The 17,907-nt window shown below is 48.4% G+C and overlaps 1 protein-coding gene across 1 annotated transcript in view; it reads left to right on the top strand.

Annotated features, from left to right (window-relative positions):
- Window positions 1-17,907, top strand: part of LOC149352989 (nose resistant to fluoxetine protein 6-like) — a 59,220-nt gene that overhangs the window by 19,935 nt on the left and 21,378 nt on the right. The window contains exon 2 of the mRNA XM_089577262.1: window positions 16,366-16,577. Within this exon, the coding sequence (XP_089433388.1) occupies window positions 16,366-16,577 (212 nt within the window). The remainder of the gene's footprint in view (window positions 1-16,365; window positions 16,578-17,907) is intronic.

Raw genomic sequence — 17,907 nt, 5'->3', positions numbered from 1 at the left:
AACCTCAGAGTTCGAAGCAGAGAAAAGTATGCGCACAAAGCGGCATCCAAACAGAGCTTGTCGTGACGAAACGCAATGACAGCCCTCTCGCTACTCGTCCGCATACAGCACCCGCTCCGGCAAATGCAACGGGCTCTCTAGGAAGAGACAGTGAGTCAGCGTGATACCTTAAAGCGGAAAAGGAAAGGCCGAAAGAAAAAAAAGAAGGTTCTAGCGTGGATGGCGGGCCTTGCTCTTCAAAAAGCGAGCCGACGCGGGGCGCACGTGCGCGCTAAGGGCCCCTTCACACCGGCGGCGCGCTGGAGGAAAAAGGCCGGGCAAATAAGACCAGCGTCGAGACAGCCGAAGGCAACGACACGTGAAGTTCATTATGCACCATCAGAGCAGCGGCCTCCACTCGGCGAGCGGCCGCGGTGCGAGCGCGCAACGCTCCGAAGGACGGCGGCGAGCCTCGAAAATAGCCCGCTCCGGGTTCGCTCTCGGCGAAGCCGCTCGCGCCGCCCGGACCCCGTCCGCGTGGTGGTGCGCTTTACATTTGCCGTCCTTCGGGGCGATCGCTTGCCGATGAGGCCCCGTGGGCGAAGACCGCCGCGAGGCGTCCGCTGCAGTGGCTTGTCCCGAAGAAGACGCGCACCTCTATCGCCAGCTCCGAGCGGTCCGGGTTCCGCACGCTTGCGTTTTCGCTTTTGTACTCGGTACGAAGCACGAGCGTCCGTTAAAGGGCAACAACGTAAGGAACCGTTCGCGCGCACCACTTCATCAATCTATTGTTTCCTAGCCATTCTTAATGTTACACTGAGCCTTCCAAGAATTCCGAGTACTTAGCCGAAAACCGTGCATCTCTCAGGCCACGCCAATACGTCGTCAACATCGGCGCTGCTGCTAGCGCTGGAGGCCCGGTGGAAATGAGGGGCCGCGCGACTTGGACGGAAAGCTTAGGCGAGTGAGTGAACACAGTTTTCTGTTGCTACCTGAAAGTTGGCCAGCTGAAATGGACGCAGAAATAATGCATCGGGCCTGCTAGCGCAAGGGAGCTTCCGCACGGGTCATGAGAAATCGCCTTTCGCAATGGCGAACGGGGGAGGCCCTATACAGTATCGCTGCTTGGACATGAGCAACGAATTGCAAAAGGAAATCTCCTTGCGTTGGCCATGACCAGACATACCCATGAAAATGGCTCCCGTGGGAGCGATATCCGCCCGGGAAACCTCCTTGAAGAGGGCAGTCAATGTGTTTGCGAGGCGATATCTCACTGTAATCACAGGACGCCTCATTTTTTTGTGCACTCGGAGTCTTAATGAGCTGTTCTGCGCCAGCTACCGCAGATTCCCGCTTCCAGAGACACCTGGAAACAGTCGCTAGCGGTCATCCTCGGTCATTCACTGTTCAGTAAACGCCGGCTACATGGATGGCTGGCAGATTTACAAGGAAGTCGCCAATGGTGACACATATACCATTGTTATGACCATTATGACCCTGCAAAAATACCTTTATAAAGCAGAGCTTTTTCACCTTTTTTTTATTCCCTTCATTCCAACAAAAAAGGAAAAAGAGTATGCGCAATTTAATCAGGTAAAACAACAACAAAAAAAAAGACCTCGAGCAGACCCAGCGCCATCATCAGCGTATGACAGCGGTGCTGTGGCTGGAGCGAGAAACTTCTGCTTGAGCGACGGGCGCTTCGAGGAAGAGCTTTAGAACGCGCGTAGACTATGGAGAGGGCGCGGAACGAAGAGCGCGGGAGTCAGTCTCCGCGACAATCGAAGCGAGGTCGCGCAGGCGCTAAGCCTCACCCCTCCGTCGTCAGCAGAGGTTATCCGATCCCGCCTGCGGTGATTAAACGTTTTTTCAGCGGGTTCGGCAATTCAAGGGTGATGGATGGCACGGGAAAAAGCGATAAGGAATGGCCCGCAAAAAAACGACGAATGACAGTCGCGGCAAAGTAAACGTTGCACTTCCTGCACGTGGATGTAACATTTTTTTCCTTCGCCGCTAAAGACGACGGCGAGTTATAATCGGCGAAGCTGCTAGAACCTATTTCTTACTGAGCATGCGTAGAACGCCCTCTTTTGTTAAACTGACCCCAATAAAGCAGGCGTCACGGTTTGTCACCCCCAGCGCTAGCCTTCTTTTTGAGGCTGTACCTTCTGTTTCGGCTTAGAATTTTGGCGCGTGGCATGTAACGGCCAGCGTAGATTCCAAAGATTCAAGGAATTTGTTTATGTACAGTCTTTGTAAAAAGTAACCAGGCTGCACGGTTTGCTTCTCAGTCGTATAGTAAAGCGATTATGCCAGCCCCCAAGCTCTAAATCTCTGTATGGTAAGGAGAGCCCCTACCCTGACCTTCAAAGAAGTTTTTGATCTTTAGAGAAGATGTGAGGGGTCTAATATACGAATCAGAAGCAAACCATGCAGCCTGGTTACTTTTGACAAAGACTGTACATACTAACGCGTCCCAGAGAAGCACTGCTGAAGGTGTCGTGACCGAAATGCAGTTGCCAACCATAAGACCACGATAGCAAAATGGAACTTACTGGAAACAGACCTCATGAGATGCTGAGGAGAATAAGTTAGAAGGTGTGTTGGCAATTTCTCTATCCAAGGGATTCCGTTGATTAACGGTTGAATGAGAATGACTCGGAAAAAACAAACATGCGGCAGGCAAGCTGTCGAACATTCCTTTCGTAATTGGCGCAAGGAAAATACTGCGGGAAACTTTTGTTGTGTGCATACTTCTGTCATTCAGAGTTTTACCATTAAATATTTTGTGAAAACTTTATATCGTATAAATTTTCATTGTTGATAAAAGGTTTTGGCTTTTAATGCTTGTTGTGCTCGAGCCAAAATCATAGTTGTTAGTAATGAAACGCGCAGTGCGGTTTCTGACATGTTCCACTTTATTAATTCTGTTATTCGCATGTGTGTCGAGGACTCAACGCGCATTTTAAGAATAGGTCTTCATGAGTGGTATGTAGCGGGATATAGTGTAATTCCTGCTTTGAAGTTTCGTTTCATGAAATATTGCGTCACTAGCATTGTTATTTAGGTGCTCCCTATGTTTGCCCGAAAACTATGGTTTGGTTTAGGGGGTTTACCGTCCCAAAGCGACTCAGGCTATGAGGGACGCCGTAGTGGAGGGCTCCGGAAATTTCGGCCACCTGGGGTTCTTAACGTGCAACGACATCGCACAGTACACAGGCCTTTAGCATTTCTCCTCCATCGAAATGCGACCGTCGCGGCCGGGATCGAATCAGCGTGTTTCCGGTCAGCAACCGAACGCTGTAACCACTACGCCACCGCGGTGACTCTGAGAACTATCAGACGAGAATATACGCCTAAATTTTTAAAGTCGCCATAGCGTTCAAAGAAAATAACAATGAAGTGATATTGGAACAGTAATGGCTGGCATCTTCAGGTAAAACACATAGAATAACATCTGTTTATGTAGAGGCACATTTTGCCACGTATGCACCATGGCGCTACGTAATCAATATCACGTTGAAAGTTATCGCCTTCATTAAAAGTGCGGATACAGGTATAAATAACACTCTTTGGCGTAAATATGCTTGTGAATGATTTATCTTCTGTTCAATCAAGAAATCAAGAATCTATAAATAAAAAAAAGCAGCGACCTCTATGCCGAGTCTCCGTGGTACACCAGAAGTTACCCAAATAGTACGAGGAAGCATAATTAGCGCTACCAAGTTTTCTATTAAGGAAGTAATCCTGTAACCATCTGGCAACGCTGACAGGTCAACTGAGAAGTAACAAAATGCGCAATGAAAGAACATGCAGAACAGTGTCAAAAGCCTTCTGGAAGTCCAAGAGTACGGAATGAACTTGCAAGCCGCTTTGAGACAAGAAGCCCGAATATCGTAAGAAAATTCGTATAATCATGTGACGCATGACCACGAAGGTCTCAAATATCCGCTCCAAACGATTTCTTCAAATAGGCACTGCTGGGCAGTAAGCACCATTTTTTATTATTATTATTTTTTTTTTGCAGATTAACAAACACTTTTCAACACATCTTAGTGCTGCAATCCGAAATTGCAGACGCCAGTGAAGCTATAGAGAACGAAAATTGAACTTGTAGAGATGTAGTAGAAAAAATGCGCATGCCATCCGTAGTAGTGCTTTTGTTCTATGTACCAAAACAACAACTAAAAAGATCGTGAAGGTCCCCAAAACAACAACTAAAAAGATTGTGAAGGTTCCTTGACGGTGTTTTTTTTTTTTTTTCTTTCGCATCTTATTTAAACGTCCGGCTTTGTCTATTCCTCAAGCCGTGCAGGGTCGGCTTGGGGGAACACACTCGACGTGCACACACGCTTGCGTATGCTGGTTTTTATGCGCGTGAGGTATCCCGGTGGCCGCCTATTCACACACGCATACGCGCGCGTGCGTGTGTGACGTCAAGTACCGGAAATATGCATTAGCCGCTTTACTGTGACGTCTGCGACTTCATCAGTACGATCTTGTTGGGTTTACCTGGCGTTAAGTGGACCCGCTCTAGGCGCTGTTATCAGTGATCTTGAGAACCCAATTAGACGGGCGATTCTTTCTTGTGCAACAACGAAGTGTGGCCAGTTGGAATGCATTTGAGAACGTTGTGGAGCCGAAACGGTAATATTTTATTGAAATAATGCAACTAATACTGTGTTCTATCGCCTTACACTTGCAAATACGGGAGGGTATGCTGGAGAACTCAGCCTCATGGACAAGGTTTTGCGTAAAAAGGCTGCGCACAGCTCGTTGTTGCGCGACATTCCCGTCCTAATGGTTTTTTGGCCGCGCTATTGAGGTCTGGCGCATGGGAACACGCACCTATTGCTGTATCCATAAGAGCACTCGTACGCTCATTGTTCCGGTTTGCTCAGACAATGCTGATCCGAATGCACTGACTACGGAAATCTAAAGCTTTTAAGCCTATACTTCAAAAAGAAAAGAACCTTGCGAAAGGCATGATTGAGGGCCAACGAATACGTAGGTTCGCTTGCATGGGATTTAGATTAGACTTGGGTGGTGGTGAAAACCCGGTGACTGCAATAAGCATATATCTCAAAAGCTCCATGGCGACTTCCAGCATGACAGAGACGCTGCTGACAATACATCGCACGCAGATGGCTCTACGAATTCAGTGTACATCGCCAGGCTGGGGGACGTTGTATCCATTAGAAAATCCCGGTGGGTCTATGGCGTAGCGAGGTTATAGCTCAGCACCTCTGGCATGCGGGGCGGTGCTTGTACCATTACGCCACCGTAGCTGCGGTTAAAAATTGAGTTCAAAAAGTGTGCACAGCTCGTGTGGGAGAATAGTTCAGCGCCAAAGAGACAACTTTATTAAATGCAGCCAATTGAACGGGTACAGTATGTTTTGTGTTAGCGTATACGATACTTAATATCGACGAGGTTAGGAGGTTAATGGTCGGAAAATAATTAAATAGTTAATGGAGGCGAAAGGGGGGCTACGCTTACGCTCGCCTATTCATGCCATTCTGCGATGTTCGCTTTTTAGTCTGTCTGCGGGATTAGACATGCTTTCGGCTGGCACTTTGAAATTCTCAGCAGCAGCTTACACACATCGCTGGAAACGAAATTACAGTACCGATACAATGGCAGGAGCAAATGTGGCTCCTATACCATTCGAGCTGCAGTTATACTTAGTTTCGCTTTATTTCAAGGCTGTGCCTGGTGCTGACACAGGCGAGGAGGTGATTGTAGTTATCCAGAAGCATTTCACTTTATTTGTTTCAATCGACGGTGCTCCTTCATGGCGAAGGCGCCAAAAGGCGTCACAGGAGCAGCGAGCGAAGCAACTGCGCGTGGTATACGGAACTTTTGGTGGTATGGGATGACAGGATGCCGTAGTGGAGTGCTCCGGATTTAATTTTGACCACCCGCGGTCCTGTAACGGACGGTAATATCGCACGGCACGCACGCATTTTCGCATTTTTCCTCCATCGAAATGCGGCCGTCACCAAGCCCACAAAGTCTGCACAAACGCTTCTAGTTTTCACGGCTGTCACCACGTTGCGCGTGGCGCTGAACATTCAAAATCACCGAGGGAATTTCGAATTTTTGGAGCATCCCATTCATTTTCTATGGCCATCAGAAATAGTTCGTGTGTGCGCATGAAGCATTTTATAGAAAGATTTTGCAGTTAGGAGGAAGAGTCGGTCATTACCATGTTCGCACAAAATCTTTTGGGACACTCTAGTTTTCTCAGAGTTACAAGTTAAAAACTCTTCATTCACTTAGGTGCTGTTCGCTACTGGCGGCGAAAAGGTGGCGCTAGTTGCTGCGTGTGCAGGACAGTTGGGCATGGGCTAGGATTGGAGGCTAAAACAGGCTAGAATTGAGGCTACGTACAGTGTTGTGTGCGATGGAAAAGAAAGGGGTTCTCAGAGGCCGGGAATCGAGACCGAACGCGAGTTGGGAATTTTTTTGCTGAAATAAAAACAAAGGACTGGACATGTGCTGTTTCCATATCATGCGCAGAACTGGCCACCTGTGATCCAGTACATTATGAGAGTAGATACCAAGCGAAGAAAAATGTAATCAAAGCCGGCCGAAAGTCAGATGGATAAACGAGCTTTGAAAGCTGATTGGAAAAATTACTGGCAGTTCAGCATTGCTATGCCCGAAATATTGCGCGGAAGGACAGCTTTTTGCAGGTGGACACCATTGCCACGTGCCTGAAAGCGCGATTGAGGTGTGCACTGTCCCAGGGAGACAGTTATGCGCGTCTTCAACTTTTTCATCGTCAGTGCCAATTTACCCAATGTGCGCCGGCGGCCTACGCTCCAGTCCCGCGTTTCTGCAGCAATACGAGGTCTGTTAGAAAAGTATCCGACCTTTGGCCGAAGAAAAAAAACTGGCATAACTGGAGCGTTAGAAACCTAATAACCTTCAAAGTAGTCTCCTTAGGGCTCCATATGCATCTCCCAGCGGTGCTGCTATTGTTGGAAGTATTCCGAAAAGACCATTTTCGGAATGGAATTTAGCTCTGCTGTCGTTGCAGCCATAATGTCCTTTCTTTTCTGAAATCGCGCTCCTTTCAATGACCTCTTGATTTTAGGAAACAGCCAGAAGTCGTAGGGGGACATATCAGGAGAGTAAGGAGCCTGTTGAACTACAGGAGTCTGGTTTTTCGCCAGAAAAGTCTGAATCAAATGCGAGGAATGTGCAGGAGCAATGCCGCGAGGGATGCGCCAATTTCTTGTTGACCTTAATTCCGGTCTCTTGCGCCGCACAGCACCACGTAGGCGATGGAGGACATCCCTGTAGTACTGTTTAGTCATTCTTTGACCCTGTGGGGTGAGTACTCGTGGTGTGCCACACAGAGGGAGTCAAAAAGCAGTCAGCATCACTTTGACATTGCTGCGCACTTGTCGGGCCTTCTTTGGTCTTGGTGACGTGGAATGCGTCCTCTGTGACGACTGGGATTTGGTTTCCGGGTCGTACCCGTACACCCAAGGCTCGTCACTAGTGATTACGGCGTCGGTGAAGTCAGGGTAACTGTTTGTGGAATCCAGCATCTCCTGTGAGACTTCAACACGAAGCCGCTTTTTCTCCACCGTCAGCAGCTTCGGCACGAATTTCGCCGCAACTCTCTCCATGGCCAAATCTTCGGTGATAATGGAATGTGCAGAAAAATTGCTGATGTCCACCTCTTCCGCAATTTCTCGGATAGTCACACAACAGTCCCGCATCACCACAGCGTTCACTTCGGCAATTACCTGGTCATTTCGGCATGTTGATGGCCGACCGGAGCGTGGCTCTCTCTCCACGGATGTGCGGCCGTCTTTAAACCAGTTGCACCACTGCTTAATCTGTGTGCTGCTCATAGCATCATCACCGAAAGCCGTCTGAACATTTCGAATAATTTCCACTTGGCTATCGCCAAGTTTCTGGCAAAATTTGAGGTAGTAGCGCTGCTCCTCTCGCTCCGCCATTTTCCTTGCAACAAAAAACCGACGAGAGCACTGCGCACTCCCTCACTCAAACGCTGCTTCCCAGCGACTGACGCTATCGACAGGCGGGAAAAAATTCGTGCATGCGCACGAGGGTTCAAGGTCGGCTGCTGTAAGCGCGCTTGTTTCATATCCATCAGGTGTTCGCAAAAAAAAATAAAGTCGGATACTTTTCTAACAGACTTCGTATTGGTCATGCTAGCGCATGCAGCGCATGCCTCTATGTCACTAACGATACATATATCTGAAAGTGCGAATATTAGTTTGATAGTAGCATTAATTGATGAAGAAGACGATGTGCAATGGACAGCGCGAGAGTGTGTTGCAGTTTAACACGAGGCGTGTTCGGCTGCGGCGATAGCCTAAAAAAAACATTTTGTGCCTTCTGTTAACTGCCGTCTGTGCAGTGCCCTGAAACCACTGAACACTGTTTTATGAACCGCAAGGATGCGATTTTGGTTTGAGATGTGCTGCAAAGGATACTAAAGAAGGACTTTGTTTTAAATTACTACATGTAGTGTTCGTTACCTTGTGGCCACTCAAACTGATTACGAACCATATGACATGTTTTTCCTCATCGGACTTCATAGCCTGTGGAAAACGCGCATGCCGCACCGCAACGCTGAACCTATTATTTCAGCCAGAAGCCATTTCAGTCGAATGATGCTCCAACTCAGGGACATTATGATGAGAGGGACTTTCTACCGGACGGGTTTTCGCTGTTGATACGGTGTCTATCTTTGCCGCCCTTTTAGCTGTGTTGTTTTCTGTCTAGCTAGTGCAGTGCCGTCACTAGCTGCGTGCTTTGTAAATAATTTTGATTTGATTTGATTTGATATTATTTTGGGGGGTTTAACGTCCCAAAGCGACTCAGGCTACGAGAGATGCCGTAGTGAAGGGCTCCGGAAATTTCGACCACCTGGGTTTCTTTGACGTGCACTGACATCGCACAGTACACGGGCCTCTAGAATTTCGCCTCCATCGAAATTCAGCCGCCGCGGCCGGGATCGGACCCACGTCTTTCGGGCCAGTAGCCGAGCGCCGTAACCACTGAGCCACCACGGCAGGTGTAAATAATTTGTATATATCTCGTTTCTGTACATACATAACATCGTGTAGTAAATACCATGCTGGAAAAAAAAAAAATATGCGGTGATAGCCTAGTGCTTTCACGCAGTGGCCAGCGAAGCTGACCTGTTCGCGCCGCCACTGGTCCGTATAGTCGGGGGTATTTATTTCATTTATTTTTATCTCTATTTCACTTGGCGCAAACCCCCAAACAACGCAAACCCACAAACAAGATCTTGCTCGGTGTTTACCCATCGGAATAGTGTTTTCGCACTAATTGATATATCACCGCTGGCGCAAAAGAGAAATAATAAGAGATCATTTGCATTCAGTTTGGCTGATAATGATGATATTATGATGGTGAAAGCGGGGGCGGTGGTGATGGTAACCGTGATGGTAACAAATATTAGAGCCCAAAGTGCCCGCTTTTTTTGTAGGGCTTTGTTTATGACTATTTCAGAGGGAATCGTAAGGTTCCGCGCATACTTTACGGCCGCATAGCGGCCAGAGAGCCTAATTTTTCTTTAACGTCATGGTACGAAAATGCTGTGTCCAATCAGCTGTCCGCATGTTTGCCAGCGTACCGATATAACCCACTCATAGCAGACCGACTGCTGGGGAGCAGCTGACCTGTGGAAGACCTCTCGCCGCCTTGTTTTGACCGCTTTCAGCCATTCTACTTTCGATAGCGATTATTGCTGACTGATGCCTTTTGAAGTCGAGAGTGTGACGGAATCCCGCCTGGCCGGGGGGATACATTTAAAGAAACAGAGACGCCGACCAGTAAAATGAAGTTTGAAATTGACGTTTCGGCGCCCAGAACGGGGGCCTTGTTCACAATGGAATCACACCAAAAGGGGTTCGTCTTTAAAAGCTAGAGTAATCGCCGCAAGGATCTTGCGTAAATCCGGTTAAGATTGCCCTAGTCACGATTAAGCGTGTGTGACGTTGTCTGTACCACCAGGGACTCGAGATGAAGCCGCGATGCTGTCAGTTTTTCTTCCTCAACGGTACGTGCCTTTTCCCAATCGATTTTGTGGTTTTGCGTCACCGCGTGCTCTGTCAAGGCGTTATTTCAGTATTTTCATTCTGCACATCACGAGCATGCTGTTGTGAGCGCTTCTTATAACTTCCAGTTTCACCGATGTAGACACCGTTGCAATCTGCGCAAGAGATGGCATAGACAACTCCTTTGAATTTCTCTTTCGGCAACTGGTCATTGACGTTCATCAGTTGTTGTCGCATTTTCTTGTTGTCGCATGGGCTACTTGCACGTCATATTCTCGTAATACACGGGCGAGACACTCACTTGTTTTCGGAACGTAAGGAATAGCCGCACGTTTCTTGTGGGGAAGAGGGGCGTCAGGTTGTCGAGGTCGTGGCAGCTGTCGTTCAGTTGACCTGATGAAATGACTTGGGCAACCACAGCTAGAGAGATCTTTCCGTACCCTTTATGCGTCCGCAGCGGCTTCAGTGGTGCTTGGGCATATTTTCTTGGCCCGCTGCATTAAACTGCTGACAACTGCTCTTTTTTGAGCGGCAGGATGGACGGAACTGAAATGTAGGTAGCGGCCTCTGTGTGTAGCCTTTCTGTATACGCTAAACGACAACATTCGGCCTTGCCTTGAGACGAGGACGTCCAGGAAAGGTAGACTGCCGTCCACCTCTTCTTCCAATGTTAACTGAATGGCGTCTTCCTGGCTGTTCAGGTGTTTCAGAAACTGGCTCACCGCGTCCTTGTGAATAATGCAAAAGCAGTCGTCGATGTAACGGAGGAAGATCTTGGGGGGAGGGTTAAAGGAGGCTAACGCCCGTCGCTGCATTGATTCCATGGTAAGATTAGCGGCCGTCACCGAAACAGAAGCACCCAAGGGGGTCCCGTGGACTTGCTTGTAGAAGTTTCCCTTAAAAAGTAGGTATTGCTCAGGCAGAAAGCAAGGAGCCGGCGCAGGTCCCGTGCTTCTATTGGCGATATTTCCGGTAAAGAGGCATCGCTATCGAGCGCAGTGGTGTACACGTCGACAGCCAAGTCAATCGGCACACTCGTTAATAGGGACTTCACGTCGAAAGACACCATCACGTCACTGTCGAAAGACGCCATCACGTCACGGTGTTGCGGGTCTTCTCAACAAAGTCGTATGAGTTGCGAACATGACAAGTCCCATGCCCAACAAGAGCGGAAAAAACATGGTGCAAGAATTTGGAGAGGCTGTGCAGAGGGAAGCGGGTAAAATCCACGATGGGTCGCATAGGAACTCCCGGTTTGTGTATTTTTGGCAAGCCATAAAATGTTGGCGCGGAACCATTAGGGCATAACAGCTTGTAGCAGGGCGGTTTTTGGCTCGGCGGGATGAACTGAAATACATCGGCGAGAAGATTTTGTAGTTCCCTCTCCAACTTGAGAGTAGGGTCCTTCTTTAGGCGGATGTCCGTGCCGCCGTCTTCCAGGAGAGACAGCATATTGCGGTCATAGTGGTGGACGGCAGGTGGACGGACGGTGGACGGAGAGGTGGACGGCAGTCTACCTTTCCTGTCGTCCTCGTCTCAAGCGAAGACCTAAATGTGTCGTTTAGCGTATACAGAAAATCTACACACACAGGCTGCTACCTACATTTCAGTTCGTCCAACCTGCTCCCAAAGAAGAGCAGTAGTCAGCAGTTTAATGCAGCGGGCAAATAAAATATGCACAAGCACCACTGACGCCGCTGCGGACGCATCAAGGGTACGAAAAGATGTCGCTAGCTGTGGTTACCCAAGCCATTTCATCAGGGCCTCGCCGCGGTGGCTCAGTGGTTAAGGCGCTCGGCTGCTGATCCGAAAGGCGCGGGTTCTATCCCGGCCGCGGCGGGCGAATTTCGATGAAGGCGAAATTCTAGAGGCCCGTGTGCTGTGCGATGTCAGTGCACGTTAAAGAACCCCCGGAGGTCGAAATTTCCGGAGCCCTTCCCTACGGCATCTTTCATAGCCTGAGTTGCTTTGGGACGTTAAACCCAATAAACAAATAAACCAACCATTTCATCAGGTCAACTGAACGACGGCTGTGATGGCCTCGACAACCTGACGCCCTCTTCCCCCCAAGAAACGTGCGGCTATTCCATATGTCCCGAAAACAAGTGAGTGTCTCGCCCGTGTATTACGAGAATATGGCGTGCAAGTAGCCCATGTCCACGCCAAGAAATGCGACAACAACTGATGAACGTCAGTGACCAGTTGCCGAAAGAGAAATTCAAAGGAGTTGTCTATACCATCGATTGCGCAGATTGCAACGGTGTCTACATCGGCGAAACTGGAAGTTATAAGAAGCGCTCACAACAATATGCTCGTGATGTGCAGAATGAAAATACTGAAACAGTGCCTTGGCAGAGCACGCGGTGACGCAAAATCACAAAATCGATTGGGAAAAGGCATGTATCATCGAGAAAGAAAAACTGACAGCATCACGGCTTCATCTCGAGTCCCTGGCGATACAGACAACGTCACACACGCTTAATCGCAACGAGGGCAATCTTAACCGGATTTACGCGCGATCCTTATGGTGATTACTCTAGCTTTTAAAGACGAACCCCTTTTGGTGTGATTCCATTGTGAACAAGGCCCCCATTCTGGGCGCCAAAACGTCAATTTCAAATATCATTTTCCTGGTCAGCGTCTATGTTTTTTGAAACAGATGCCTTTTGTTTCCGTACTTTACAAAACTCACTTTCCCCAATGCGGCGCCATTCCTTGCTTCGTGGCGGTGAACGTCATTGTTTCGGCGACAGGGCGTGAAATGGAACCGGTTCCATGAACGTCGAAAGCAGCATTAAGAAAGGGGGGCAAGTATATTCTACAAACGAACCTCAAGGCGTTGTAGTACGTCATTTTTATACATTGTGGACACCTCTGCTGTTACTGGGCATTTTCGAGTCGAGGCATTGGAGACGAAAACAAGCGTACAGCTAGTGCGAGCTTGTGCTTCACTCACAGCTGAGAACGTTACTGACTGCCTAGTGCTTTCAAGGTAATCCCAACTGTAGCTTACAACGTCCTATACCTAAACCTCCTTCTCGACTGCTGCGGGTACTTCTGTCTGCGTGTTTGGGAATGCATCAAGAAAAGCAAACAAAAGACGATGCATCATGAATGCGCCGAAGTACGTTAGCGTTTTTGACTTGCAAACGTCGATTGCGTATAATTGTTTAAAAAACTATGGGTAATCTAATTATGCGCACGTGACGCGTATGCGTGGAGCAGCTGTGAAATACTGCTCGAAGCTAGTGACGTGAGGAAGGTAATATCGGTTTATTTCCTTTAGCTCTCGGCGCCAAGAAGCTATATTAGTTAGCCTTCTAATTCCGTTTTGTAAGCGTAGAGTCGAGAATCAGCTTGAGAAATACGTTATGCTGACAAATATGATCCTTTGCCAGCTGTTGACGGTGAAGGATGGGAGAGTGTGTGAGCACAGAAGAGCGCCAGCCTGCTACCTTTGACATGCGGGCAGGTGTGCTCCGAAACGAAGCACTTGTTACGTCTAAGAGGCCCCGTGCCATCAAGCCGGCTCGCTCAGAAGAATGCGGGGCGTAATTATAGCCCTATATTTAATTGCATGGCTCGTTTTTCCTTTGTGCCTCCTTTTAGACTGCTCACGAACACAACGGCTACACCCGAGGTTGTAAATGAACTTATTCCCGTCCGACTTTCTTTGCTGTCCCGGAGCCACGCTCTGAACGGTGGGACCCACTTCCCTGGGTCCTCTCGAGTGACACCCTTCGATGCTTCGCTGCTTCCTCCTCGCGAACCGTGTCGTCTTCCCGGTGCCCCCATGGCGGCGCCGCTGACTGTCTAATGTGCAGGTATTGTTGCTCCTTCATAGCCGTTTCGGCTGAATGATTTCGCGCCTTGAGGATAAACTTGAGTGGATGTTTTTAAAATGCTGCTGGCTAATTCTGCAAGCTTCGAGATGCACGCACTCGGAAGAAAACAGTCGCGTGTTCATGAAGGACATTTCTTCATGCCGGCCATCATTCGCGCGGACGCAAAGTCAACGACGATACAGAGTTCGGATGAATGGTACGGCAAAACAGCGCTGACGGACGGGACGGAAGAAGATGAGACAGACACATGCGCTGAATGTGTCTGTGTCCGTCCCGTCCGTCAGCGCTGTTTTGCCGTACCATTCAACATGAACCAACTAGCCCGACTCAGCCCTCTCCTAGAGTTCGGATGGTTTTGGAGCGTGCACTTCCATTACAGTTTCTTTCCGCGTGTAATCGAATGTTGAAATTTTTTACCTGGCTCCACTCGCTGTCTTCCTTTATAGCTGTTTTTAGCGGCTATTGAATAGTTCTTCCGTTTTTCTTTCATTTCACTCATATTGTTTCGGATGTTTGCCATTGTTGTGCTCCTTGTTTCTCTAAATTCTTTTGTTCACACCCACCCCTGCAATAGCCCGATAGGGCTGCAGAATGTATGAATAAATAAAAAAAATTAGCCAGCTTTACGTGTTTCCTGGGCACCGGCGACACAATTCGCACTGCTGTCGTGCTGTCGTCGCAGCACAGAAAACACAAACGACCTCAGTGATGTGAATGAATGAATGAATGAATGAATGAATGAATGAATGAATGAACGAACGAACGAATGAATGAATGAATGAATGAATGAATGAATGAATGAATGAATGAATGAATGAATGAATGAATGAATGAATGAATGAATGAATGAATGAATGAATGTTTATTTCGCTTTTTGCCTTACAGAAAGTGTGTTGCCGTATGTTCCGTATAGTAACCGAAAATTGCCCTCATGAACCAAAAATCTCTATTTCAGGACCTTTTTATTCCCAGCAGGAGCTCGAAAACCAAGCCAGTCTGGAAAAAAGTAAAACAATTTCGGTTCTTAAAATTGCCTGCAACTTCGCAAAAATTCCCTTTTCGCCCAAGTTTTACTCCTTAAAATTTTCTGAAAAAGGAAAAAAATATTTCCGAATGGAACGAGCTCACGATCAACCCATTATTTATGATGGATTGGTTTCAGAAGCTGCTACAAAAACTATTCAGCATGGAATAACAAGCGCTATTGTTACTTCGCAGAGTGATACGAGCGCCGACAGAAGCCGTGATAGTGGGGCGCAGGCTATCACTGCTGGACCAAAATTTTAGTGCAGGGGCATTTTTCACCTCGTAGTGCACCCGCTAGTACCAGAGAGAGCCCCCACCCCCCTCCTCTTTTTTTTTTTCATGGCGTCCTCATTCATATGTGTATCGATAAAACGCAGCAGGAGAGGTTATAGAACATTTCAGTCACTCTGTTGGAACACTTCTCAAAAAAAAAAAAAAAGCATGCATACTTTGTGCTCGCAATTGGTAACTATTCCTTCACAGGATAATTGCTTTGCCCCTCCACCATCGATCCCGCTCTGGCGATATGCATTGATTTGCTAGCTAGCACTGATTAAGGCAGACAAAAGATTGAGCCGGAAAAAGAGTAGTCCCAAATACAGCCAGTGTTCGAATGTAACACAAGCCGCCGCGGTGGCTCAGTGGTGATGGTGCTCGGCTGCTGACCTGACCCGAAAGACGCGGGTTCGATCCCCAGCTTCGACAGTCGCATTTCGATGGAGGCGAATTGCTAGAGACCTGTGTACAGTGCGATGTCAGTGCACGTTAAAGAACCCCAGGTGGTCGAAATTATCCGAGCCCTCCACTACAGCGTCCCTCATAGCCGAAGTCGCTATGGGACGTTATACCCCGTAAACATAAACTTAATGTAACACAAACCTAGTGACAGGGCTAGGCTGTCTCAGTAGCGGCCAAGTGGTCCGACAAGTTATTGCCCAGATTTCTCTGCGCACTACACCTTTTGCGCGCTTTAAATAGCTGTTTATGACTGCGACGGACAAGCATAATGCCATAATGCCTTAGCGCCCAAAAAATGAGCCTTTCATCTAGTTAATTCGTTTCATAATGTAAAATTTGCTGCAAATGCACTGCATATCGTAAACATTTGCTTGTTGCTTTTCTGAAGCGCGAAATCGGAACAGTTATTTATTTGAAGTTATATAAAAAGTTTTTTCGCGCTTAGCTTCTCTCCCCTTGTGTACTGGTTGTTACTTAGGTAGGAAAAGAAGCGCAAGCACTGCAGGGATGAAATCGCATCTAACGACCCCGCATGAAGATACCACTGGCAGCGCTTCAAATAAAACTAAGAAATTACAGAATGATTCGGCACACACAGGACGAGCGCAATCCGTCAACGGTACATAATGACTGAGTATAAAAGAAATAACCAAAGCTCGAGTGTTTGCGCGCGTGCATACGTGCTCCTCTCATCCTTCGCCCAGTGCTCGATGCTTCCGGCAAGGTGGCGTCCGGTCTGCTGGTGGGCACCATCGGAGACCTGGGCAACTTCGACGAGTGCTTGGCGACCACCGTGGAAAACATGTACGGCGAGAAAGACTTCACCGGCCGCTTTTGCACCGTCTACATGAACTTCAAGAACAACACCTTCGTCGCCAAGATGGTGGCAAGGTTCCAGGAGAAGGGATACCTCAGGGTCAGTGCCTTCACCGCGGTCAGCGGTGGCCGCAGCGTAATGAACAGTTCGCAACCTTGGCGGGAAGCTTCGGGGGTCCAAGGCGCTCGGTGTCTGAGCTAAAATACGTCCCTCACGCCAGCAGTTGGACAAACGTTTTTCGGGGACACGCTGATGCCTTGCGTGGCTGGCAGCAATAAGCGTCGTATATCACGCCCCGCAGCGGTACTTTACTGCCGAAAGACAACCGCGCGTGCGCCGCGTATTAAACTTTTAGCCCACACCCGCACATTTAGAGCGGTGAAGGCAGTTAGAGAAAAAAATGTAGCTGCTTTCCATTCCCGAAACAGGACGCAGTAAACATTAGTGATGACGTGTATGCACATAATCCGCGGTGCTTATTTTATGCATCATTAGGGTCATACGTGGTCCTAGTCACCAAAAACATGTTCGCTGCAACTCGGAACATGTTTCTCTGTATGGCCACAACTCAAAACAAAAACTGAAACGCTCTGCTGTAATACTTCTGCTGCCAACTACTCGCAATTTTCTTCATGCAAAATGAGCCGCGCGCCTCTTAACGCCTAAACTGATCTTTCTTCAGACACCGCGTGCAAGTGATGCAAGCGCCTCCGTATACTACAGCACGCGTTGTTAACGCGACACAGGAAGAAGTTGTTACAACCTGTCGGTAACCTTGCCCGCTCGAGGTCAGCGCGTTTAGCCCAGACTTTTTATCGACTTCCGAGGCCGCTTTTCAATACGCGAAATATCTGCTTACCCGATCTGCTTCGTCATTTCCGAGTGAACGCATTCGGCGTCCTTGCTGTCGCCAAATGAAAGTAGGCGCTCTCAACTTCCTGCGTGATTCCAAGTCGTTCGAATTTGCCACGGGCCGCAGGATCTAGCAGGCTAAATTATGCAGCAGTAGCTGAAGAATGTACGAGCTTCCCATCAGGCGAACATGTTGTCCGCAGAGAACAAGTGCAACTGCCCGCGTGTGTCCTGATTCCGAATGATAAAGAGACGAGCGCGATCAACTGCTATCGTCTCACCTTTGGCATCCGAAACGCAAAACAGCAACGGGGGTGATGCACTAGACGTGTTTGGAACGCAGCCTAATCCAACGCAACCAAGGACATGCGCGCATCTTGTTCTTATTCGCCTAACAGAACAAAGGAGCTGGTGTCAGTGTGTGTAAGATGGATGGTGTGACCTAGAAATTTAGGCCGCGTGACGGCCGCGGGGCGCTGTGATTAGGCGGCGCGCAGTCGTAATAAAAGGCGTACGCGCGCACCGGCTGCATAGTCCACGATCAACGGTCGTGACCATATAGTTCTCCGAACACTTC

The sequence above is a fragment of the Amblyomma mixtum genome, chromosome 3 (genome assembly GCF_055824585.1).
Source record: "Amblyomma mixtum isolate Tamu chromosome 3, ASM5582458v1, whole genome shotgun sequence".
Classification (NCBI taxonomy): domain Eukaryota; kingdom Metazoa; phylum Arthropoda; class Arachnida; order Ixodida; family Ixodidae; genus Amblyomma; species Amblyomma mixtum.
Note: the sequence above shows the minus strand (reverse complement) of the source record. Positions and strands in the feature narration are given on the sequence as shown.